General features: G+C 52.6%; 2 protein-coding genes across 2 annotated transcripts in view; both read right to left on the bottom strand.

Annotated features, from left to right (window-relative positions):
* Positions 1 to 2,130: 2,130 nt before the first annotated feature.
* Positions 2,131 to 12,532, bottom strand: LOC122547909 (U6 snRNA-associated Sm-like protein LSm1). Its single transcript, XM_087984282.1, has 4 exons — positions 12,452 to 12,532; positions 7,346 to 7,414; positions 2,896 to 3,011; positions 2,131 to 2,301 (listed from the first exon to the last, which is right to left on the bottom strand). The coding sequence occupies exons 1-4, from the start codon at positions 12,495 to 12,497 to the stop codon at positions 2,131 to 2,133; spliced, it is 402 nt and encodes a 133-aa protein (XP_087840408.1). The 5' UTR covers positions 12,498 to 12,532.
* Positions 12,533 to 21,906: 9,374 nt separating this feature from the next.
* The window catches only part of LOC122547907 (uncharacterized), a 44,140-nt gene continuing 41,227 nt past the window's right edge, over positions 21,907 to 24,819 (bottom strand). The window contains exons 5-6 of the mRNA XM_087984429.1: positions 24,041 to 24,139; positions 21,907 to 22,507 (exon numbers count right to left, since the gene is read on the bottom strand). Of these exons, the coding sequence (XP_087840555.1) occupies positions 21,940 to 22,507; positions 24,041 to 24,069 (597 nt within the window). The 5' untranslated portion in view covers positions 24,070 to 24,139 and the 3' untranslated portion in view covers positions 21,907 to 21,939. The remainder of the gene's footprint in view (positions 22,508 to 24,040; positions 24,140 to 24,819) is intronic.

Below are 24,819 nucleotides of genomic sequence, written 5' to 3'. Positions count from 1 at the left end.
ATTGGGAACTCTCTAGATGTTGCGAGACTTAAAGAATACCTCTCGCGTTTTCTGTTTTTATCTCGGACTTAAACAGTGCTTCTTTTGACAAAAATATAACTATGATTTGGTTGAATATTCACTGTGCTGCTGCTCCTGCAGGAAGAGTTGCTGTCACATTCTGCCCCACTCATGTGTCCTGTGACACCTTCACACATCCACTGCAGCTCATCAACAACCGTCTGTGATATCCATCCTCCAACAACGTGGTTGGGTCTCTCCTCTCTGTTGCTGTCCATCCTTCCCCTCGAGGAACTCAGATTAGATTACATTACAGTGTGGAAACAGGCCCTTCAGCCCAACAAGTCCACACCGACCCGCCGAAGCACAACCCACCCATACCCCTACATTTACCCCTTACCTAACACTACAGGCAATTTAGCATGGCCAATTCACCTGACCCTGCACATCTTTGGACTGTGGGAGGAAACCCATGCTGACACGGGGAAAATGCGCAAACTCCACACAGTGGCCTAACCAATGTCCTATACAGCCGCAATATGACCTCCCAACTGCTGTACTCCATACTCTGACCGATAAAGGGCGGGGGACTGGGAGGATGGTCATGTTGGAAAGGGAAAGGAGCACATATTTTTGGCCTACTCTCGAAACAGATGTGGCCCAAAGAACACATCAAGATCAATTGGAGAATACAGCTCACCGCCCAATTCGTGTTTAAACGGTGCTCAGGATCATTGGGGTTTGTTATTGGAGACCACACGTCCATTACCAGCAGCCAGACTATATGCCAGAGGGCAAAATGATGTGCGCGTGCAGTGCAGTCCCCACTCCCCAAGTGGCCGAACCCCCAAGCCTTCAGCAGATTGGCCAACAGCCCATTATGTCGGCCAATATTCCTGACAGGGAGAGCTTTCCAGTTCCCAACGTAGCTGGCCCATTTCCAGAGGATCCAACTTTGGTTCCCGAGAAAATAAATTGATCAAACACCGGTTCTCTTTGAGAGGTGAAGAGGAATGGTTTATTGATGGCTTTCAGTGGGAAGAGATCAAGATCAGATGGTACAAACTCCTGAGGGGCCAGTGGTTACAGGTAGAGGGAGTCTCTCTCTCTCTCTCTCACGCAAAACAAAATAAAAGTTATAAACAAGATTACCAACACGCCTCAGCGTGTCCCCGAGGCTCCAGAGTTTAACGGCATCACAAAGACCAGTTTGACTCCTGTCTGGGCATTAGAGAGCCAATACTGGGACTGGCAAAAATCACTCGGTCCACTTCAAAACGCAAATCAGACATCTCTCAACCAAAACCCCCCCAAAAAAAAAACCCAGCACACTGAGCATCTTCTCGAGAGAGAGAGAGGTGAAGAAGCGAAGGGTGCGAAAGGTGGGTGAGGTCTCCGCGGACTGCGTGGGTGTTGTGGTCTCCCTTCATGGGGAGATTCAGACCCAGCGTCTCCAGGAAAACACCCCAATCTCCGCCCCCCCCACATACTCCGGATGACATTCCCGGGGCACACCGCACTCGCATGAGCTGGCGCAACGTTCCAGAGGCAACCAGGGGGAACAAACCCAGCCAGCTCAGAGACCCCCTTAACATCTGCAACACACACAAAAAAGGGACAATATCTGGATATGGGGAGGATCAAGCAAAGGTTCAAAGCATTCCCGCTCCATCCCAACCCACGCCCCACCCCCACCAAAAGATGATATGGAATGGGAGCCATGCCCCATTCCTGATACAGTGCCAGGCAGACTATATCCTGGTGTGCTCGAGTGAAGACTGCTTGGTGTCCCTCGAACAGGCTTCCAGTGCCCCCTCTTGGCTTGTGCCCACCTTCTGGCACCTCCACCTGAGCTGGGCAAACCCCTCCCTCCGACGCCGGGGCTCCCCAGCCCCTGTTTTGACGTGGGGTGGAGGGGGAGAAAAGAAAAACTGAAGAGATTTTCACTTAGGAATGGGGTGGGGGTGTGGTGCACCAATCCAGCGATGGTGCATGGGTGAGGAGATGGGCATCAGCGGGTGGGGGAGGTCACTGTCCTGACTCCCTCCAGCTCAGGGGAAAGCTCCACCCCCCAACTCAAGGCCCAGGATCCAAGTGGCTCCCCCCCCCCCACACCCCCTCCCCACACCATCAATAGTCGTCCAGCGTGTCGAAGTGAGGGAGCAGGATCCCACGCTCCTTCAAAACCTGGAACTTGAGCTTCTCCTGACGGTGCCGCAAATCCTGCTCCTGCTGGAGCTCTTCCAAAATCTTCTCAATGCTCACGGGCTGCAGTGAGGAGGCACTCTCTTTCTCCAGGTCCTGCACAGAGAGGGGGAGGGAGAGGCCGAGGGTCAGTGGCTTGCTCAGGTTAATGGGGTAGCCTTCGGAGCCCACCCTCTTCTGATCTCAAGTGTTCCAAGTGCAGGTTGAGGTGTGGGGGGGGGGGGGGGGGGGGGGGAGGGGGAGTTACCCTGTGGTGTTGGGGCTGGGGGGGGGGGGGGGGTGGAGGGGGGTGCTCCTTGCCCAGAAACACAGCCAATGCCCAACTGACCCCCCCCCACCCAACCACGCCACATGCCACAAAACCCACAGAGCGACTGACGTGTCAGACAAGGAGAAATCTGACCTCAAAAACAAAAAAGGTGCACTCGCTCCCAGATACCTCAGTCTCGCCAGCTCAGCTAGGACAGGGGCGCGGGGGAAGGGGGGGGTGAATGGGAAGCAGGTTCAACCCTGGGCTGACACACACACACACTTACAGATCCTCACAAGGAAATAAAACCGTTCCTGTTCACGTCTCCCTGGGTCGGGGGGGGGGGGGGAAGAGGTGACCTCCACCGTACCTGCGCACCTCCATGTCTCCCCCCCCCCCCCCCCCCACCAGCCTGAGCAGCAGCTCCCGCGGGCACTCACAATCTCTCCCAGCAGCACCACATTCTCTCCGCGCACGACAAATATTCCTCGTGGGATATCGCCGTACTTGCGGCCCACGTGAATGCGTTCCAGGGTCTGCTGGAGCACCAGGTTGGCTGCGGGGAATCACAGACAAAAAAAAAAAATCAGGCAACCCTGTGGGCGTCAAGTTCAACCAGCCTGCATGAGACAGAGGGCACTGCCAGGGAACCAGCTGGAGCTGAATGAGGGCACCCCTCACTCTCTCTCTCTCTCTCTCTCTCTCCAGAACGGGCATTGAAGAAGATTTGCAGCTCACAGTTTGGGGTTCTGCATGTAGGTTTGCTCGCTGAGCTGGAAGGTTCATTTTCAGACGCTTCGTCACCGTCCTCGGTCACATCATCAGTGAGCTTCTGGCGTCAGTGACCCGCTTTCTATTTATGCGTTTCGGTTTCCTCGGGTTGGTGACGTCATTTCCTGCGGCGATGTCTCTTGGAGAAAAAGAACAGGAAGTGACATCGCCAACCCAAGGAAACCTAAACGCATGAACAGAAAGTGGATCATTAACAGCAATGCTTCACAGGGGGCTCACTGATACCCAATGTAGGAAGGAAACATTTGAAAACGAACCTGTCCACCAACTTACATCCAGCACCTCTCTCTCTCTGTTTAATATCAAGTTAACCTCCGGACTCTGCCCTTGTAGATAAGCTGAAGGAGTGGGCAAACACGTGGCAGATGCAGTTTAAATGAGAATGGATGTGAGCTCATCCATTTTGGTGGCAGACACAGAGTGGTGATGAAGTGGGGAAACAGGAGGTGCAAATAGACCTGGGTGCCCCTCCTCCCCCATTTGCCGAGAGCCAGCCTTGTCGGAGCAATGGGGGGGGGGGGGTAGGGGTGAGGAAAGGATATTGAGCCCTCCGTGACGAGAGGATTGGAGTGCAGGAGCAGCGACGGATGGGGGGGGGGGGGGGGGGGGGGAAGACCACACCCTGGGGTATTGTGGGCGCGTGGTTTGGCGTCTCCTTCTCAGAGGATGGCCGTTCTGGTGACAGAGGGAGGGCGGCGGAGGCTGTCCCGGACGGAATCCTGGGACTGACGGATGGAGAGAGACCGGATTGGGTTAGGATGATATTCACTGGGAATCCGAAGAATTGGTGGTGGGATTGATCTTACAGAAACCCAAATTCTACCAGTGGAGGGAGTTCACAACTGGGAAGGGGGGGGGGAGGGGTTTACTGTTTAAGGATACAGGGTAGGACTGAAATGAGGAAAGAAATGTCTGTCTTCACCTGGAGTGCAGGAGTCTGTGGAATTCTCTCCCACAGGAAGCCGTCGGGGGGGGGGGGGGGGGGGGGGGGGGGGAGTGGGAAACATTAAACGTCTTCAAGAACTCTCATGGGAGCAAGTGGGGAATAAGGGATGGAGATGTATGATCAGTTATGCTACGTTTTATTGATGAAGCAGCCAACTTGCTGCTCTTTCTAACAGATGTACTTCCAAAGTTCTGTCTTGGCAGTCAAGACAACCTATTTTTCCCAAATGGGGTCGACAGGAGGTTAAACGATCCACTCTCCCGAGAGGGGAGCAACACTGACTCCAAACACACACACACAATCTGGATTTAAACCCAATGTTCACATTGCCCTCTGCACCTCGTACATCGAACTGGAGGAATGGAGGGTCACTCCACTGGGACCAGTTCCAGCCACGTTGCTGTAATTCCCGGTGGGTTTGTTGTTTTCTGACAAAACAAAGATTTCAAAACACACGTTGTGGTCAGCAAACATTGATAGCCAAGGATACGTAGGTGGGCTTGGAACCTGTGGAGCCAAATAGAGGAACTGTAGAGACTCCTGAAGTCAGACATGAACATAGGCCGAAGGCCTGGACTGCACTGTTCTGTCATGTTGTTCCAGCTTTTTATCCGACTCGAAGATCAAACTAACCCACATACCTTTCATGTGCCAATCTAAGAGTCGCTTAAATGTCCCTAATGTCTCTGACTCCATTCCCACTGCTGGCAGTGCATTCCACACACCTGCCACTCTGTGTAAAGAACCGAACCTCTGACATATCTCCTGAACCTTCTTCCAATCATATAACATTAAGCCCCCTTCACAATAGCCATTTCCGCCCTGGGAAAACATCTCTGGCTATCCACTCTATCTTGTACACCTCTATCAAGTCACCTCACATCCTTCTTCACACTAAATGAGAAAAGCCCTAGCTCTCTCAACACAAGACATGCCCTCCTGTCCAGGCAGCATCCTGGTAAATCTCCTCTGCACCCTCTCTAAAGCTTCCACATCCTTCCTATAGTGAGGAGACCAGAACTCAACACAATACTCCAAGTGTGGTCTAACCAGGGCCCGAAAGAGCTGCAACATAACCTCGTGGCTTTTAAACTCAATCCTCCCGCTAATGAAAGCCAACACACCATACGCCTTCTTAACAACCCTATCAACTTGGGTGGCAGCTTTGAGGGATCTATTGGACATGGATCCCAAGATCCCTCTGTTCCTCCACACTGCCAAGAATCTGACCTTCAACCCTGCAGTCTGCGTTAAAATTCGGCCTTCCAAAATCACTTCACACTTTTCCAGGTTGAATTCCATCGGCCACTCCTCAGCCCAGCTCTGCATCCTGTCAATGCCCCGCACTATCCACAACTCTTCCCTGTCTAGTGTGGGACGCTGGAGAAGCACAGCAGGTCAGGCAGCACCCAAGGAGCAGGGGGACAAAAAAAAGCCATTTCGGATATCAGGAATGAGACTGGGAGCCTCAGGGGTGGGGAGATAAATGGGAGTGGGGTGAAGCTGGGCCTGGGGGGGGGCGGTCGGGGGAAAGGTAGCTGAGAGTGCAATAGGTGGATGGAGTTGGGGGTAAAAGTGATAGGTCGGAGAGGAGGGTGGAGCAGATAGGTGGGAAGGAAGATAGGCAGGTAGGACAGGTCATGGGGACGGTGCTGAGCTGGAAGGTTGGATCTGGGGTGAGGTGGGGGAAGGGGAAATGAGGAAACTGTTGAAGTCCACATTGATGCCCTGGGGTTGAAGTGTTCCGAGGCGGAAGATGAGGCGCTCTTCCTCCAGGTGTCTGGTGGTGAGGGAGCGGTGGTGATGGAGGCCCCAGGACCTCCATGTCCTCGGCAGAGTGGGAGGGGGAGTTGAAATGTTGGGCCACGGGGCGGTGTGGTTGATTGGTCCAGGTGTCCTGGAGATGTTCCCTAAAACGCTCTGCTCGGAGGCGCCCAGTCTCCCCAATGTAGAGGAGACCGCATCGGGAACAACGGATACAATAAATGACATTAGTGGATGTGCAGGTAAAACTTTGATGGATGTGGAAAGCTCCTTTAGGGCCTTGGATGGAGGTGAGGGAGGAGGTGTGGGCGCAGGTTTTACAGTTCCTGCGGTGGCAGGGGAAGGTGCCAGGATGGGAGGGTGGGTTGTGGGGGGGGGCGTGGACCTGACCGGGTAGTCACGGAGGGAACGTGGAAAGGGGTGGTGGGGTCCCTTTGGAGGTGGCGGAAATATCGGAGGATGATGCAATGTATATGAAAGTTGGTGGGATGGAAGGGGAGGAGCAGGGGTTTCTGTCCATGTTACGGTTGGAGGGGTGGGGTCTGAGGGCGGAGGGGCGGGAGGTGGAGGAGATGCGCTGGAGGGCGTCATCAACCACGTGGGAAGGGGATCTTCTATGTCCCTCTCCAAGAGTCATTTAAAAGGTGTCCCTCATGTATCAGGCATAACCAATGGAGCACTATGGAAATTAAAGAACATAAAAGCATGGGAAGGATTAAAGCATCGAAGCCCACTGGCAATCTGTGGAAGGCAGGATGGGACAACCATAGTGGAACACTCTTACACCAATTAGCAGAGTCAGGTTAAGGCTGAAAAGGTCATTATGGCGTGATGAGATAACACAAGGAATAAAGCAGGTCTCTCTCTGTTAAGTGTTATTATGACAGGATTGGGACATGACATTAAACATCTAATTCATACTTAGTAGAGTCAGCTTGAGACAGGAGACTATTGGAACAGATGGAATAGCGAAATATCTGTCACGACAGGTTAGTCTGGAATGGAAGATCACTGCTGCAGAGGTAGTAACAAATATCTAACCGTGACATTAGAATAACACTAAGTAGAATGTACAACTAGAGATAATGGGAACTAATATCACTGGTGTATTGTGTAGCTTTGATGAATATAGTTGGACATGCTGATAATCTTACAGAAACAAGATATGAAAATCCATGTACCCTGAGGTTCGGGGGCGTTCGAGAATCTGCTTTCTCAGTATCAAGGTCTTTTGTTTGCAAATAAAAGACCTCCTCCTGCAGGAACTCTCTGCGTCTCCTGGTGATTTTGTATTTTCTCCACAACAGCACCAGACTGGCACACTCAAACACAGAGCGATTAAACCATTGAACACTCATTTGTCACACCAGAGACTCGTTGTTACTCACCAAACTGATCAATGCTTCGCAAATATCCAATTAATGTCCGCCCATCACGAAGGAGGACGAGGTGTTTCTCTGTAATATGAAAGACCATATTAATTTACCACCCCCCGGATTACCTTTGAACAGATTCCCAGTCCGTGCCTTGATTGCACGTCTATTGGGCCCGGTCAGAGACAGCGGATAGACCACACTTGGCAAACACACACACTCGCATACATAGCGCTGACAGGCCAATGTCACACAGGACTACAGGCAAAGAGCTAGGGGCACGGGGCTGAGGCTCCCACACTCGTTGGGACTGCTAGCAGACACAGAGTGGGCTGAACAGCCTTCACTGCAGCCAGCAACTCATTTGAAGTGCTTTCTTCAGGAAACAATACACCAATACTCTCCTGCAATCAACAAACTGCCCCAAGTCGTGAAACCGGACCTCTCCGGCTGATACAGAAACGAAGTTGTTGTTGTCTTCAGTCTCACACTGAGAAGACAGATGGGGCAGTACCAGCCTCTAGCACTGTGTGGCAGCAGAGGCTGTTCCTCACTCTATGGTACAGCAGCACTCTCTAGTGCCATACTGGAAGACTGCGTCCAGTGAGGCAGGAAGGAGGCCGTTCGGCCCTCTCCCAACTGCACCGCCACTTCAACTTGAGCACTGGATGTATCTGCAACTCAAGTCCTTGGCTGCCTTGCCTAAAAAAGGCTTGACTTCCCAGAGCAGGGTCAGGAGACCTCATTTGATTCATTTAAGATGTGTCTGGACAGATGCAGGAGCAGGTGGGGAGCAGAGGGATACAGATGCTTAGGAATTGGGTGACAGGTTTAGACAGTAGATTTGGGTCAGCTCAGGCTTGGAGGGCCGAAGGGACCTGTTCCTGGGCCGTAAATCTTCTTTGTTCTTCTCAAGTGGGGCAGGCGAGCTGAAATTTCGGGGAACTCCGATGCAGCAACAGCCTCTGAGGAGCGTCGAATGAGTGACATCAGTGACTGCCCCAGGTCCCCAGTAACAACAGCCAAGAACCCCACCTCCTGAACTCACTTCAATCTCACCTTCCTCCCCTGCCCTCCAACATCCCAACCCCACCCCAGTCAGAGGGGGCTGTGACCAATTACAGGCATTACATCAGCGTGACTAAGAGGAAAAAAAAGCTGGGGGCAAATATCCCGAGAACCCAGCTGCCTCGTCCTGACAGTGTTCAGATGACATCACGACCACAACCGGTGCCAATCCCACCTCAATGGCCTTTAAGGACACAGGGCAAGGGGCAGAGAGACACAGACGGACAGAGAGCACAATTCCACACTTTCCCACCGGCCGGGAGTTAGATGAGAAGATTAGATTCCCTACAGTACGGAAACAGGCCCTTCGGCCCAGCAAGTTCACGCCAACCCTCTTGATTAGGAAGGGTGACATGTTCTCCCTGACACAGTGCAGCGTCCAAGTCTTTTTTTGCCCCTCAGGAGGGGAGAATTCCCCTTTCTGTCGACCCGGTCAAATCGAGCCACCTTCATGATCACAGGCCACTTGACCTGGTCGTGCTGAGACAATCTGACCCCCACAATCTAACCCCCCGCTTCACCCCACCTCCTTCTCCCTGTTACATTCCTGTTTGATTATTCTGGATAAGAATGTGCACACAGGCAGACAAGTCTCACCTGCTCCAGAGGTCTCTCTCTCTCTGCCTTAAAGACATTCGGACGAGGAAGCCTCAGCTGCATCAATGGGCAGAAAATTTCACAAGCCTCTGAGGGAAGGTATTCCTCCTCAACTCAGTCCCCTCATTTTGAGGCTCTATCCCCTGGTGTCACCCACCAGTGGAAACACCCTCCCCACTTCTGTCTTACCTCATCCCTCTGTAATTTGAGATGTTTCTACAACATCTCCCCCACCATCCCATCCCATGGTTATAAATTCTAACGGGTACAGTCCCAGACGACTCACTCTCTCCTCAGAAACCAGCCCTCTCAACTCCAGAACCAACCTCCTCTGCACCCCCTCCAGGACCAGTATACTCTTTCTCAAGTAACGATTTCGAGATGCTGGTGTTGGATTGAAGTTGGACCAAGTTGAAAATCACATGACATCAGGTTATAGTCCCAAGAGGTTTATTTGGAAGAACAAGCTTTTGGAGCGCGGTTGAAAGTTCACTTGAGAGGTAACTTTTTTAAAAAAAAAAATTGCAATTTACATATGAAAGAACTGAGGAGAAAGTGAGGTCTGCAGATGCTGGAGATCAGAGATGGAAATGTGTTGCTGGAAAAGCGCAGCAGGTCAGGCAGCATCTAGGGAACAGGAGAATCGACGTTTCGGGCATTAGCCCTTCTTCAGGAAACGTCTTCAGGCTAATGCCCGAAACGTCGATTCTCCTGTTCCCTGAAGAAGGGCTAATGCCCGAAACGTCGATTCTCCTGTTTCCTGAAGAAGGGCTAATGCCCGAAACGTCGATTCTCCTGTTCCCTGAAGAAGGGCTAATGCCCGAATCGTCGATTCTCCTGTTCCCTGAAGAAGGGCTAATGCCCGAAACGTCGATTCTCCTGTTTCCTGAAGAAGGGCTAATGCCCGAAACGTCGATTCTCCTGTTCCCTGAAGAAGGGCTAATGCCCGAATCGTCGATTCTCCTGTTCCCTGAAGAAGGGCTAATGCCCGAAACGTCGATTCTCCTGTTTCCTGAAGAAGGGCTAATGCCCGAAACGTCGATTCTCCTGTTCCCTGGATGCTGCCTGACCTGCTGCGCTTTTCCAGCAACACATTTCCATATGAAAGAACTGGCCATTCAAACAGATGGGAGACTTAAACAGTCCAGGTCTTCTTCAATGTTTCATTTCAGTTACATCACACAGTAAACTTTTGTTACAAATTCTGTGTCTGACAATCTTATCCCCCCATAACCACCTTGTGGCATTCCACTGGTCATATTGGTCAGGGTATTGAGTACAGGAGTTGGGAGGTCATGTTGCGGCTGTACAGGACATTGGTTAGGCCACTGTTGGAATATTGCGTGCAATTCTGGTCTCCTTCCTATCGGAAAGATGTTGTGAAACTTGAAAGGGTTCAGAAAAGATTCACAAGGATGTTGCCAGGGTTGGAGGGTTTGAGCTATTGGGAGAGGCTGAATAAGCTGGGGCTGTTTTCCCTGGACCGTCGGAGGCTGAGGGGGTGACCTTATAGAGGTTTACAAAATTATGAGGGGCATGGATAGGATAAATAGATAAAATCTTTTCCCTGGGGTGGGGGAGTCCAGAACTAGAGGGGCATAGGTTTAGGGTGAGAGGGGAAAGATATAAAAGGGGCAACTTTTTCACGCAGAGGGTGTATGGAATGAGCTGCCAGAGGAAGTGGTGGAGGCTGGTACAATTGCAACATTTAAGAGGCATTTGGATGGGTATATGGGCCGGGTGCTGGCAGGTGGGACTAGATTGGGTTGGGATATCTGGGTCGGCATGGCCGGGTTGGACCGAAGGGTCTGTTTCCGTGCTGTACGTGTCTATGACCACCTGATGAAGGAAAGGTGCCCCGAAAGCTCGTGCTTCCAAATAAACCTGTTGGCACTATAACCTGGTGTGGGGGGATTTTTAAACTTTCTCAACTAAGTGTTTCTGAATAGTTTGAGGAGAGGTCTTTGGGAGATGCAGAGAAGACAGACCTTGGGGGGGGGGGGGGGGGGGGGAGACAAGATAGACCAAAATGGCCACCTCCTGCGCTGTCACAAATAGGTCAATTCCTTGGAGAAAATGTTTGGTTTAATCAAGTTGCAAGATATGACTAAAGACCACCATTGCAAGTGGTCTTTAGTCATAGGAGGGGGGGGGGGGGCAGAATCTGCCCATTACGAGCCTCCTGATTCCAACCTCCACTCCCCAGTCACCATTCCATTCCATTCCATCCCCTGCTGCCTGACTCACCCTGACCCCACAGCCAGCTGCCCAGCTCCCTCTGCCAAACCTTGGGAGAGGAGCTGAAAAATGTGTTGCTGGTGGGGGGGGGGGGAAGGGGGGGAAGGGGGGGAAAGGGGGGGGAGGGAAGGGGGGGAAAGGGGGGGGAGGAAAGGGGGGGGGGAAAGAGGGGGGGGAAAGAGGGGGGGGGGAAAGAGGGGGGGGGGGGAAGAGGGGGGGGGGAAAGGGGGGGGGGGAAAGAGGGGGGGGGGAAAGAGGGGGGGGGAAAGAGGGGGGGGGGAAAGAGGGGGGGGGGAAAGAGGGGGGGGGAAAGGAAGGGGGAGGAAGGGGGGGGAGGAAGGGGGGGGAGGAAGGGGGGGGAGGAAGGGGGGGGAGGAAGGGGGGGGGAGGAAGGGGGGGGGAGGAAGGGGGGGGGAGGAAGGGGGGGGGAGGAAGGGGGGGGAGGGAAGGGGGGGGGGGGAGGAAGGGGGGGGGAAAGGGGGGGGGAAAAGAGAAGGAAGGGGGGGGGGAAGGGAAGTGGGGGGGGAAGTGGGGGGGAGAAACCTCAAACAATGCCAGGTCCGGCTCAGAAAGTTGTCTGACCTGCTCCTGTGCAGAACCGAGAGCATTCCAAACCCCCCCCCCCCCCCCCCACAACTTGAGACAGGGACGAAAGGTAAACTCCCTGCCCGCATTTTCCCAACTGCGAGGAGTCTAAGGCTGAAATTGCACTCCCTGATGCTGGGGGGGGGGGGGAAGAGCCAGATATATTTCACCTTGAACAAATTGACTGACTTCACCCCCCTCCCCAACACCCCCCCCCCCCCCAGAACTGAGACCGACTCCCTGCCTGAACTTGGTCCCGAGAGAATGCCTCAGCACAGAGTTCAAGCAGAGGGGACCCTCCTCTCTCTCTCTGTGTCTGTCTCTCACTCACTCTCTCACACACTCACTCACACACTCACTCACACACTCACTCACTCACACACTCACTCACTCACACACTCACTCACTCACACACTCACTCACTCACACACTCACTCACTCACACACTCACTCACTCACACACTCACTCACTCACTCACTCACACACTCACTCACTCACACACTCACTCACTCACACACTCACTCACTCACTCACTCACTCACTCACTCCCCACAGACAAAGCAGCCAGGGCTGGGCTTTGAGAGGTGCAGAGGAAAGTTCCCCGACTCCTTTCCCTGCCGCCCCATACTGACTGTCAATGTCCTCGATCAGACTCGCGGTTCCCGGCATGTAGTTCATGGCTCCAAGGCAACTCCGGCTGCATTGCCCCAGCTGGCGACCCAACCCTCTTAAAGGGCCACTCCTCCCACCCACTCACCCACCCTGGTCAGCTGACAGCAGCTCAGGGGAGAGAGGCCGTTCAGCCCATCGTCTCCATCCGCTCTACGTAACGTGCATTTCCCTACAGCTCATCCACCCTAACCTGTACATCCCTGAGCACTATGGGGTAATATAGCACGGCCAATCCACCCTAACCTGCACATCCCTGAGCACTATGGGTAATTTAGCATGGCCAATCCACCCTAACCTGTACATCCCTGAACACTATGGGGTAATTTAGCATGGCCAATCCACCCTAACCTGTACATCCCTGAACACTATGGGGTAATATAGCACGGCCAATCCACCCTAACCTGCACATCCCTGAGCACTATGGGGTAATATAGCACGGCCAATCCACCCTAACCTGCACATCCCTGAGCACTATGGGGTAATATAGCACGGCCAATCCACCCTAACCTGCACATCCCTGAGCACTATGGGTAATTTAGCATGGCCAATCCACCCTAACCTGTACATCCCTGAACACTATGGGGTAATTTAGCATGGCCAATCCACCCTAACCTGCACATCCCTGAGCACTATGGGGTAATTGAGCACGGCCAATCCACCCTAACCTGTACATCCCTGAACACTATGGGGTAATTGAGCATGGCCAATCCACCCTAACCTGTACATCCCTGAACACTATGGGTAATTTCCCATGGCCAATCCACCCTAACCTGCACATTCCTGAACACTATGGGGTAATTTAGCATGGCCAATCCACCCTAACCTGCACATCCCTGAGCACTATGGGGTAATTTCCCATGGCCAATCCACCCTAACCTGCACATCCCTGAACACTATGGGTAATTTAGCACGGCCAATCCACCCTAACCTGTACATCCCTGAGCACTATGGGTAATTTAGCATGGCCAATCCACCCTAACCTGCACATCCCTGAGCACTATGGGGTAATTTAGCACAGCCAATCCACCCTAACCTGCACATCCCTGAACACTATGGGTTAATTTAGCATGGCCAATCCACCCGAACCTGTACATCCCTGAGCACTATGGGTAATTCAGCATGGCCAATCCACCCTAACCTGTACATCCCTGAACACTATGGGTAATTCAGCATAGCCAATCCACCCTAACCTACACATCCCTGAGCACTATGGTTAATTTAGCACGGTCAATCCACCCTAACCTGCACATCCCTGAACACTATGGGTAATTTAGCACAGCCAATCCACCCTCACCTACACATCCCTGAGCACTATGGGTAATTTAGCATGGCCAATCCCGCCTTACCTACACATCTCTGAACACTATGGGGCAATTTCCCATGGCTAATCTCCCCTGGCAAACAATTCATCGCTGCAAGACAACACCAGCTGCATTTCCCCAGCTTGGAACCCTCCCTCTTAAAGGGCCACTCCTCCCACCCACCCTGGTCAGGTGACAGCAGCTCAGGGGAGAGGGTGTTCAGGCCTTCACATGTGCCCCTTGTCTCACTGCCAGTTGCCAGTCTCATCCCCAGACCCTTGCTTCTCACCGCCATTCCAAGGGTGGGGTCGGACACAGTCAGCGATGTGATCCAATTGCTCATGAAGCTGGAGAGTTACGCGGTTGAGTCTGAGACGAGTGTCCTCGTGGGCGAATAGAAGAATTCTGAGGGTCTGAGATACCAGTTGGGGGACGACTGTGGAAACGCACTGGCATACGTTCAAGGGTCAGCTGTGGTAATTGTTCATTTGTGTCCAGGGAACACAGGCCAGTCCAGACCTCAAACAGAAAATTAGATTGAGCCTTCAATCTACAGGAGAACACAGTGGTGTTCCACAAGGATCAGCGCTGGGTCCACTGTTGTCTGTCCTTTATATAAATGATTTGGATGGGACTATAGGAGGTGTGGTTCGTCAGTTTGCGACTGACACCAAGATTGGTGGGAGAGTGGACAGTGAAGAAGGTGATCTAAGCTTACAAAGGGATCTTGATCAATGTTTTGAGCGAGAGGGAGAGATTGAAGAGGCTGGAGCTGTTCTCCCTGGAGTGTCGGAGGCTTCTAGAGGTTTACAAAATTATGAGGGGCATGGATAGGATAAATTGACAAAGCCTTTTCCCTGGGGTGGGGGAGTCCAGAACGGGAGGGCACAGGTTTAGGGTGACGGGGGAAAGATATAAAAGAGACCTAAGGGGCAACTTTTTCCATACAGAGGTACGTGTTTGGAATGAGCTGCCAGAGGAAGTGGTGGAGGCTGGTACAATTGCAACATTTAAAAGGCATCTGGATGGGTATATGAATAGGAAGGGTTTGGAGGGATATGGGCCGGGTGCTGGCAAATGGGGCTAGATTGGGTTGGGATATCTGGTCGGCATGGACGGGTTGGGCCGAAGGGTCTGTTTCCCTGCTGTACATCTCTATGACTCCAAATGGGTCAATGGGCTGAGGAGTGGCAGATGGAGTTAATTTGGACAAATGTGAGGCATTGCATTTGGAAAAAACACGATTTATACGGTTAACAGTAGGGCCTTGGGTGACCAACAGGGGTCAGGGACATAATTCTTTGAAGTTTGTGCTACATGCGGACAGGGTGGTTAAGAAAGCGTTCAGTGTGTTTGCTCAGACCTTCGAGTGCAAGGGTTAGAACGTGCTCCTGAGTTCGGAGAGACTGTCGGTCCGGAGTAATTTCTTTTGAGTCATCCGTTTGGAAATTCTGCCCGGCCTTCAGCCGATCGTTCCTTTTTGGCAACATACCAGCCGTTCCTATCAATTCGATGACACCCTTCCCGTCTTCCACGAGCCTGGGGGAGTCCACTCTTTCTTACCCAGCTCTTCCTTTCCAAAGGAATGTGTCCATGGAGAATCCCCTGAAACATTGACCAACACTTCCCTCTCGTTGTAAACTGAAAAATGTTGACCCAAACCACCCATATTCAATGCCGTATTCACACCTTTGTGTGTTGGCTGAGTGTCTGGACCAGATGGGCCAATGGGCTGTGAAGTGGCAGATGGAGTTTAATTCAGATAAATGTGAGGTGCTGCATTTTGGGAAAGCAAATCTTAGCAGGACTTCTACACTTAATGGTAAGGTCCGAGGGAGTGTTGCTGAACAAAGAGACCTTGGAGTGCAGGTTCACAGCTCCTTGAAAGTGGAGTTGCAGGGAGATAGGATAGTGAAGAAGGCGTTTGGTATGCTTTCCTTTATTGGTCAGAGTATTGAGTACAGGAGTTGGGAGGTCATGTTGCAGCTGGACAGGACATTGGTTAGGCCACTGTTGGAATATTGCGCGCAATTCTGGTCTCCTTCCTATCGGAAAGATGTTGTGAAACTTGAAAGGGTTCAGAAAAGATTTACAAGGATGTTGCCAGGGTTGGAGGGTTTGAGCTGTTGGGAGAGGGTGGCATTGTTTTCCCTGGAGCGTCGGAGGCTGGGGGATGATCTTATAGAGATTAATAAAATTGAGGGGCATGGATAGGATAAATAGACAAAGTCTTTTCCCTAGGGGGGGAGTCCAGAACAAGAGGGCATAGGTTTAGGGTGAGGGGGGAAAGATATAAAAGAGACCTAAGGGGCAACATTTTCACCCAGAGGGTGGTACGTGTATGGAATGAGCTGCCAGAGGATGTGATGGAGGCTGGTACAATTGCAACATAAAAAGGCATTTGGATGGGTATATGAATAGGAAGGGTTTGGAGGGATATGGGCCGGGTGCTGGCAGGTGGGACTAGAGTGGGTTGGGACATCTGGGTCGGCATGGACAGGTTGGACCGAAGGGTCTGTTTCTATGCTGTACATCTCTATGACTGTATAAATGGGACGGGGACGTATTGAGATGTCTGGTTGGGGGCGGCGGGGTGGGGAACAAAAGTTTGACCGAAGGGTCTGTTTCCATGCCGTACAACTCTGTACCAGAACTGAAAGCTGGCAGGTGGGTGAATTGGTGAGCACTGAATGCCAGCTCAGATACATGGCTACAGACTGGGCAAGACTGGAACCCACTGATTGAAGGGCACTTGACATTTGACAAGGACGAGAGGAAAGGGATAAGGTGGGGCAGCTCTGGTAATAAAGGTGTGGAACTTGCCTATTTACCCTATCCATGCCCCTCATAATTTATAAACCTCTGTAAGGTCATCCCTCAGCCTCCAACGCTCCAGGGAAAACAGCCCCAGCCTGTTCAGCCTTTCCCTGTAGCTCAAACACTCCAACCCTGGCAACATCCTTGGAAATCTTTTCTGAACCCTTTGAAGTTTCCCAACAGAATTGTACGCAGCAAGTCTTTAGGCCGTCTGTGTGCCCTTACTTACAGTGTGGAAACAGACCCTCCAAAGAGCAACCCACCCAGACCCATTCCCAACCATTTACCCCTTCACCTAACATTACAGGCAATTTAGCATGGCCAATCCACCCGAACCTGCACATCCCTGAGCACTATGGGTAATTTAGCATGGCCAATCCACCCTCACCTGCACATCCCTGAGCACTATGGGTAATTTAGCATGGCCAATCCATCCTAACCTGCACATCCCTGAGCAGTATGGGGTAATTTAGCATGGCCAATCCACCCTAACCTGCACATCCCTGAACACTACGGGTAATTTAGCATGGCCAATCCACCCTAACCTGCACATCCCTGAGCACTATGGGTAATTTAGCATGGCCAATCCACCCTAACCTGCACATCCCTGGGTACTATGGGGTAATTTAGCACGGCCAATCCACCCTAACCTGCACATCCCTGAGCCTTATGGGGTAATTTAGCATGGCCAATCCACCCTAACCTGCACATCCCTGAGCACTATGGGGTAATTTAGCATGGCCAATCCACCCTAACCTGCACATCCCTGAGCAGTATGGGGTAATTTAGCATGGCCAATCCACCCTAACCTGCACATCCCTGAGCAGTATGGGGTAATTTAGCATGGCCAATCCACCCTAACCTGCACATCCCTGAGCACTATGGGGTAATTTAGCATGGCCAATCCACCCTAACTTGCACATCCCTGGGTACTATGGGTAATTTAGCACAGCCAATCCACCCGAACTTGCACATCCCTGGGTACTATGGGTAATTTAGCACAGCCAATCCACCCTAACCTGCACATCCCTGAACACTACGGGTAATTTAGCATGGCCAATCCACCCTAACCTGCACATCCCTGAGATCTATGGGTAATTTCGCATGGCCAATCCACCCTAACCTGCACATCCCTGAGCACTATGGGTAATTTAGCATGGCCAATCCACCCTCACCTGTGCATCCCTGAGCACTATGGGTAATTTAGCACGGCCAATCCTCCCTAACCTGCACATCTTTGGAGTGTGGGATGAAACCGGAGCACCCGGAGGAAACCCACGCAGACACGGGGAGAATGTGCAAACTCCACACACACACAGTCGCCTGAGGCCCTTATTTACTGGGACTGAGTAATGTTTGGTTCCCCCGCTCCATTCCTGCCAAATGCTGATAACGTTTGTCCAACTGCCTCCAAATGTCCCTTTTCTTCACGGTGGGAAGGTCATTGATGAAGCTGCTGAAGATGGTTGACCCTGTGGACATGACCCTGCTGACCTCTCGCAGGCGGGACGGTGACCCTCCAACAACCACCATCATCTTCCCCTGTGCTGGGCAAGATCCCAACACACGGAGAGTTTGCTCCCTACTCCCTATTTCCAGTTTTGCCAGGGCTCCTCGAGACCACACTCACTCGAACGAGACCCTGATGTCCCTCTTCCCTCCCCGCTTTCATTTCCAGCCAAATGGAACTATCGGAAAGCTGGGGGATTTTAACCGTTGAAGTGGAAAAGGCTACGAGAAGCTGAAATCGAATGGGGTGGGGAGACCCCTGTGTCCCTGAACAGCATCCTGGGGTATGGTGCGATGGTCACTGGGGAATCGATGAGAGGGGGAGGGTGTGTGTGTGTATATATTTTTATATATATATATATATATATATATATATATATAAAATATACACACACACTCTCTCATACTCTCACACAGATATACACACACACACACAGACAGATACTCATACACACTCTCACCCACACACAGACAGACACAGTCTCACATGCACATTCTCTCATACACACACACTCACTCACATTCATAGACACACACTCATACACACAAACTTTCACATACAGACACACACACACACAGATACACACAGTCACACACACAGATGCACAACACAGACACATAGCGATGCAAACAGATACACACAGAGACACACACGCAGAGACATTCAGACACACACAAAGAGACACAGACACAGATATGCACTCACACACAGGCGCACACACATAAACACACTCACAGAGACACACAGGAATACAGACACACATTCTCACACAGACATACACACACACAGATACACAGCAATACAAACAGACACACACAGAGACACACTCTCAGACACTCTCTCACACACAGACACACACACACACTCCTTCCTCTCTGTCTCCCTCTGCTAAAACCACCCAAGTCAAACATCCATAAGATATAAGAGCAGAATTAGGCCATCCGGCCCATTGAGTCTGCTCCACCATCTAATCAGGGCTGATATATTTCTCAGCCCCATTGTCCTGCCTTCTCCCCGTAGACCTTGATCCCCTTACGCATCACGAACCGATCTGTGTCCTAAATAGACACAGTGACCTCGCCTCCACATCCTGCTGCAGCAATGAGTTCCACAGATTCGTCACCAGCCGGCTGAAGAAATTTCTCCTCATCTCGGTCTGAAATGGTCATCCCTTCACACTGAGGCTGTGCCCTTGGGTCTTCGTCTCACCTTTGTGTGGAAACATCCTGTCCATGTTCACTCGATCCAGGCCTTTCAGTGTTCTGGAAGTCTCAATCCAATCCCCCTGAACATCATTCTCAACTCCATCGGGGACACCCACCTAAAGAGTGCTCACTACTCCTCACACAAGCCCATCATCCCTGAGACAATTTTGGTTAACCTCCTCCCCCTCCACACATCCTTCCTTAGATACGGGGCCCAAAACTGCTGACAATATTCCAAATGTGGTCTCACTCTCACACACACACAGAGCCACACGCACAGAGACTCACAGCGATACAAACACACACACACACGTGCACTCACATAGAGACACACAGCAATACAGACACACGACACACTCACAGAGCCACACACAGAGACGCACTCACAAAGACACAGACAGACACACACTCAAAAAGCCACACAGACACACACAGCAGCACAAAATGACACACAGAGAGAAGCACATACACAGAGACACAAAGCGATAAAAACAGACACATACAGGCACCTTCACATACACAGAGAAGCACACACAGAGACACACAGCAATACAGACACACAAAGACACACACTCACCGAGCCCCACACACAGAGATGCACACACACACACAGTGACACACTCAGAGTCATACAGACATACACAGAGACACAGAGCGATAAAAACAGACACATACAGGCACCTTCGCATACGCAGAGAAGCACTCACACAGAGACACACGAACAGATTAGATTAGATTAGATTCCCTACAGTGTGGAAACAGGCCCTTCGGCCCAACCAGTCCACACCAACCCTATGAAGAGCCATTCCCCGACGTTGACCCCTTCACCTAACACTACGGGCAATTTAGCATGGCCAATTCACCGAACCTGCACATCTTTGGACTGTGGGAGGAAACTGAGCACCTGGAGGAAACCCACGCAGACACGGGGAGAATGTGCAAACTCCACACAGTTCGCCTGAGGTGGGAATTGAACCCGGGTCTCTGGCGCTGTGAGGCAGCAGTGCTAACCACTGAGCCACCGTGCACCAATGCACACACACAGAGATGCACCCACACACACAGTGATACAGAGACACACTCATAGAGCCACACAGACACTCAGCAATACAAACATACACAAGACACACACACACAGACACACAACGGTACAGACACACACACAGGCACCTTCATATACACAGAGAAGCACTCACACAGAGACACACAAACAGACACACTCACAGGGCCCCACACACTGAGATGCACACACACAGAGAACCACTCACACAGACACACAGCAATACAAACAGGCACACACACACAGACACACTCACACAGAGACACAGACACACACAGACCGCACTTACAGAGACACAGACACACTCACACAGAGACACAAATAGATACACACAGAGTCACACACCAATACACACACAGAAACCTGACACAGCCTCAGCAGGACATCTTGGGCCCTCTGGAAGCGAAAGCTCACATTCCATTTGCCTTCCGAACCACTAACTGAACCTGCCTCGTAAACCCGTACAGAATCCAGAGCTGGGACTCCCAAGCCCCCTTTGTACTTGGGCTTTCTGAAACCTTTCCTGTTTGACCAACCAGTCTCTGTCTCTCTCCTTCCGACCAAATTGCATCACCTCACACTTAGCCACATTGTCGTCCATCTGCCACTTGTTAGCCCACTCTCCTAACCTGTCCAAATCTTTCCCCTGCCTCCTCAATGCGACCTGGCCCTCCGCCTGTCCTTATAAACTCTCATATTCTTCGCCCAGATTGTTAATGTGTCACGTGAGAATGTCGTGTGGTCCCAACACTGATCCCCGAGTGGGACTCCACCAGTTCCTGGCTGCCATTCCTGATGAAGACCCCCTTGTCTCTGTTTTCCGATGGTGAGCCAATCCTCTCTCCACGCCAAGACCTGGGCCGGCAGCCTCCTGTGCAGCACCTCGTCACACTGGACTGCATTAACGTCCCCAACCTGTCCAGTCAGACGGGAGCCGCAGAAACAGACAGAAAGACGGCAGGTCTGCTGAGGGGGGGGCGGATGGGGAGGCGGATGGGGAGGGGGGTGGGGGGGGGGGGGGTGGGTGGGTTTCTCTCCGGGGGAGACGCTGATACCGAGGAGCAGCACGCGAAAAGCCTCACCGGGAGAGAGGGCCAACGCAACGGCCAAAGAGCGAGGTGCCCAGGCGAGTGACGAGAGAGTTCACCAGTTTTACTCCAAATAAAAACCCAATCTGCTTCCAAAACAATTCAACAGAAACACAAAATCAAAGCGTGCCCGTAATCGGAGCGGTCAGATTCCTGATCCTGTTGGTGGTGGTGGTGGTGGGGGGAGGGAGGGAGGCTGGGGAGACGGAACGTTCTGGAATCGGCTCGCTGAGCGACTGCACCATTTGGAAATTGTGAGGCCTGGGGGGGGTGGTGTGGGGAGAGGATCTGTTTGGGTGGGAGGTCCAGAGGGAAACGGAAGGTGGGGGGGGTGGGGGTGGGCTGGTGGAGGGTGAACTGGGCAGCCCCCGTGCCCGGGGAGATGGTGACTGAAAGTGAGGGTGGGGGGGTGGGGGGAGGGGGGGGTTGTTGCGGTGTGTGTCAGTGGGCGGGTGCGGAGCTGCCCTTCATGGTCGCCGCCTGTTGGCGTTGCCGTGCTCCCAGGCCTGGCTGCTGGAGCTGAGGTGGTGCCAGGCCTCAGAGGGGGCCGCTCCTTGCCTGTGCAGGTGTGGGGAGAGCTGGGGGCCCGGTGTGAATGGGTGCCTCCTGGCCTGGGCGTTGTCGTCCAGCGGGGAGGAGCAGGAGGAGGATGACACCAAGGTGCTGCTGCTGCTGCCGCCGCTGGTGTCCAGCTGTCTGCTGCTGGTGTCGCTCAGGCGGCTACTGGACGACGATGGGAAGCTGGCCTCTCCGTCCACACCCTCCAGGGCGCTGGATGAGGAGGAGGAGGCGGTGGAAGGCCCCAAGCTGGACGGACTCTCTGGGCCCTGCAGATCCCCCAGGTGCCAGTACTGCCTGCTGTTCTGAGGCAGGTAGATGGAAAAGGCCTGATGTCTGTCCTCCTCCGGCTCAGCGTGGCCCGGGGAAACGCCGTCACACTGCCCCGGCACGTCTTCCAGCTCGACGTGGGACAAGAGGCCCAGCGGGAGGTCAGCCACAATCTCAGGGAGCTCCCCCGGCGACTGATCGACTCTCCTGCAGAGACAGACAGAGGGAGAGAGCAGCAGCAGCTGCTGGTCACAAACACAGGCGCAGAGCTTTCCCCCTGAATCCTCACCATTTGGTCCTACACAGCACAGTGTGTGTGTGTGTGAGAGAGAGAGAGAGTACGTGTCTGTCTGTGTGTGTGTACGTGTGTGTGGGTGAGAGTCTGTATGTAGGTGTGTCTGTGTGAGTGTACGTGTGTGAGTCTGTATGTAGGCGTGTGTATGAATGTGTACATGTCTGAGAGAAAGAGTGTGTGTGTTGTTTACATGTGAGAGTCTGTATGTAGGTGTGTGAATGTCTACGTGTATGTGAGAGAGTGTGTATGTATAAGTGTGTGAGTCTGTAGGTGTGGCTGTAAGTGTGTACGTGTGTGTGTGAGTGTGTATGTGTGGGTACGTATGTGAGACTGTTTGTAGGTGTGTGTAAGAGAGTGAATGTGTGTGTAACAGAAAGAGAGCGTGTGTGTATGTGTGTGAGTCTGTACATAGGTGTGTGTATGAATGTGTCCGTGTCTGTGTGAGTGAATGTGTCCGTGTCTGTGTGAGAGAGAGTGAGTGTATGTGTACATGAGAGAGAGTCTGGATGTCGGGGTGTGTATGTGTGTGTGTGTGTGTGAATGTATGTGTGTGTGAGAGAGAGAGTCTATAAGTGTGAGTTTGTATGTAGGTGTGTGTGTGAAAATATGTGTGTGAGAGAGTGAGAAAGAAAGTGTGTCTGCGTGTAGATGTATTTGTGAATGTATACATGTGTGTGTGTAAGAGAGAGAGAGAGTGAGAGAGAGAGAGAGACACAGAGAGAGAGTGTAAGAGAGAGAGAGACAGAGAGAGAGAGAGGGAGAGAGAGGGAGTGTGTGTGTGTGTGTGTGTGTGTGTGTGTGTGTGAGTGAGTGAGAGAGAGAGAGAGAGAGAGTCTGTCTGTCAGTGTGTGTGAGAAAGTATGCGACGCTCAGTAGCAGCAGTGGGTACCATCTACAAGACACACTGCAGCAACTCCCCCAGGCTCCTCAGACAGCACCTTCCAAACCCCACGGCCACTTCCATCGGGAAGGACAAGGGGCAGCAGGTACATGGGAACACCACCCCCCCGCTGCAAGATCCCCCTCTGAGCCCCTCACCGTCCACGACTCGGAAATATATCGGTCGCTGGGTCAGAATCCTGGGCCTCCCTCCCTCAGGGTGCTGTGAGTGGGGGGGGGGTCCCTCCACCACACGGGACGGCAGTGGTTCGAGCAGGCAGCTCACCCCCCCCACCTTCACAAGGGGGGCAGTTAGGGACGGGCCAATAAACAATGCCCAGGGGCCATGAATGAAACAGAAGAGGAACAAAACTGGACGCGAGCCAGGAAGCTTAGAGTTCCTGATGGAGACGCTGGGCTGGGGATTGTGGGAGAGTGGAACGCAGCATGACCACATTAGGAAGAGGGGAGGAGGGAGAGAGAGACAGAGAGAGACAGAGAGAGAGAGAGAGACAGAGAGCGAGAGAGAGAGAGAGAGAGACAGAGACAGAGAGAGAGAGAGATACCTGTTCTTCACCAGAGCCTGTCGACACATCTTCACAACAGCCAGGAGGAAGTGAGCAATGGACAGGAGCAGGGCCCAGAGGCCTTCAGCAATGCGACTCCTGTGGGGGAAGACGACACGGGCTGGATTCACCTCAGTGCAGGACGGCCCAGTCTGAGGCGCTCAGAGTGACTGGCAATCTCATCAGTCACGTTCCACACCCTGTGACTGGGGCGAGGGGACAGCTGACTCCACGCTGAGCCAACCCCAGCATCCCACTCACAAGATGGCTGCTCAATGGAGTCCCCACAGGTGATCTATCACCCGGCCTGCGCACTAAGGGGCAGTTTCCCGTGGCCGATCCACCCTGACCTGCGCAGCTTTGGAACGTGGGAGGAAACCGGAGCACCGGGAGCAAACCCACGCAGACGCGGGGGGAGAATGTGCAACAGACAGTCGCCCGAGGCTGGAATCGAACCCGGGTCCCTGGCGCTGTGAGGCAGCCGTGCTCACCACTGGGCCACTGAGCAAGGCATAGAGATCCTGGGCCAAAGGAGATGAAAGGGAGAAGGCGGGGACTGAAATGGATGATCAGGCAAGGATCACAGTGAATGGGATAGCAGCAGTGCAGGACCGAGTGGCCAAATCCTGCACCAATTTTTTGCTGTTCCCATGTCGAGGAGGTGAAGGGATCAGAGTCAGGAAACAGAACTGAAAGGACAGCCCTCATATAGTCCCAGTGTCAATAAATTAGTAACAGAGATTGAGTGATGACAAACGGGCATCAGGGTGAAATGCTGA

This window comes from Chiloscyllium plagiosum, unplaced genomic scaffold, assembly GCF_037043375.1.
Source record: "Chiloscyllium plagiosum isolate Xiang-an unplaced genomic scaffold, Cpla_swu_hap1 HiC_scaffold_48, whole genome shotgun sequence".
NCBI classification, from domain to species: domain Eukaryota; kingdom Metazoa; phylum Chordata; class Chondrichthyes; order Orectolobiformes; family Hemiscylliidae; genus Chiloscyllium; species Chiloscyllium plagiosum.
Note: the sequence above shows the minus strand (reverse complement) of the source record. Positions and strands in the feature narration are given on the sequence as shown.

Coding starts and splice junctions, on each gene's coding strand:
- LOC122547909 (XM_087984282.1), bottom strand. CDS start 12,497: ATGAACTACATGCCGGGAACCGCGAGTCTGATCGAGGACATTGACA. Junction 7,415..12,451: donor TCTGATCGAGGACATTGACA/GTCAGTATGGGG, acceptor TTCATATTACAG/AGAAACACCTCGTCCTCCTT. Junction 2,302..2,895: donor TGGTGCTGCTGGGAGAGATT/GTGAGTGCCCGC, acceptor CTCTCTGTGCAG/GACCTGGAGAAAGAGAGTGC.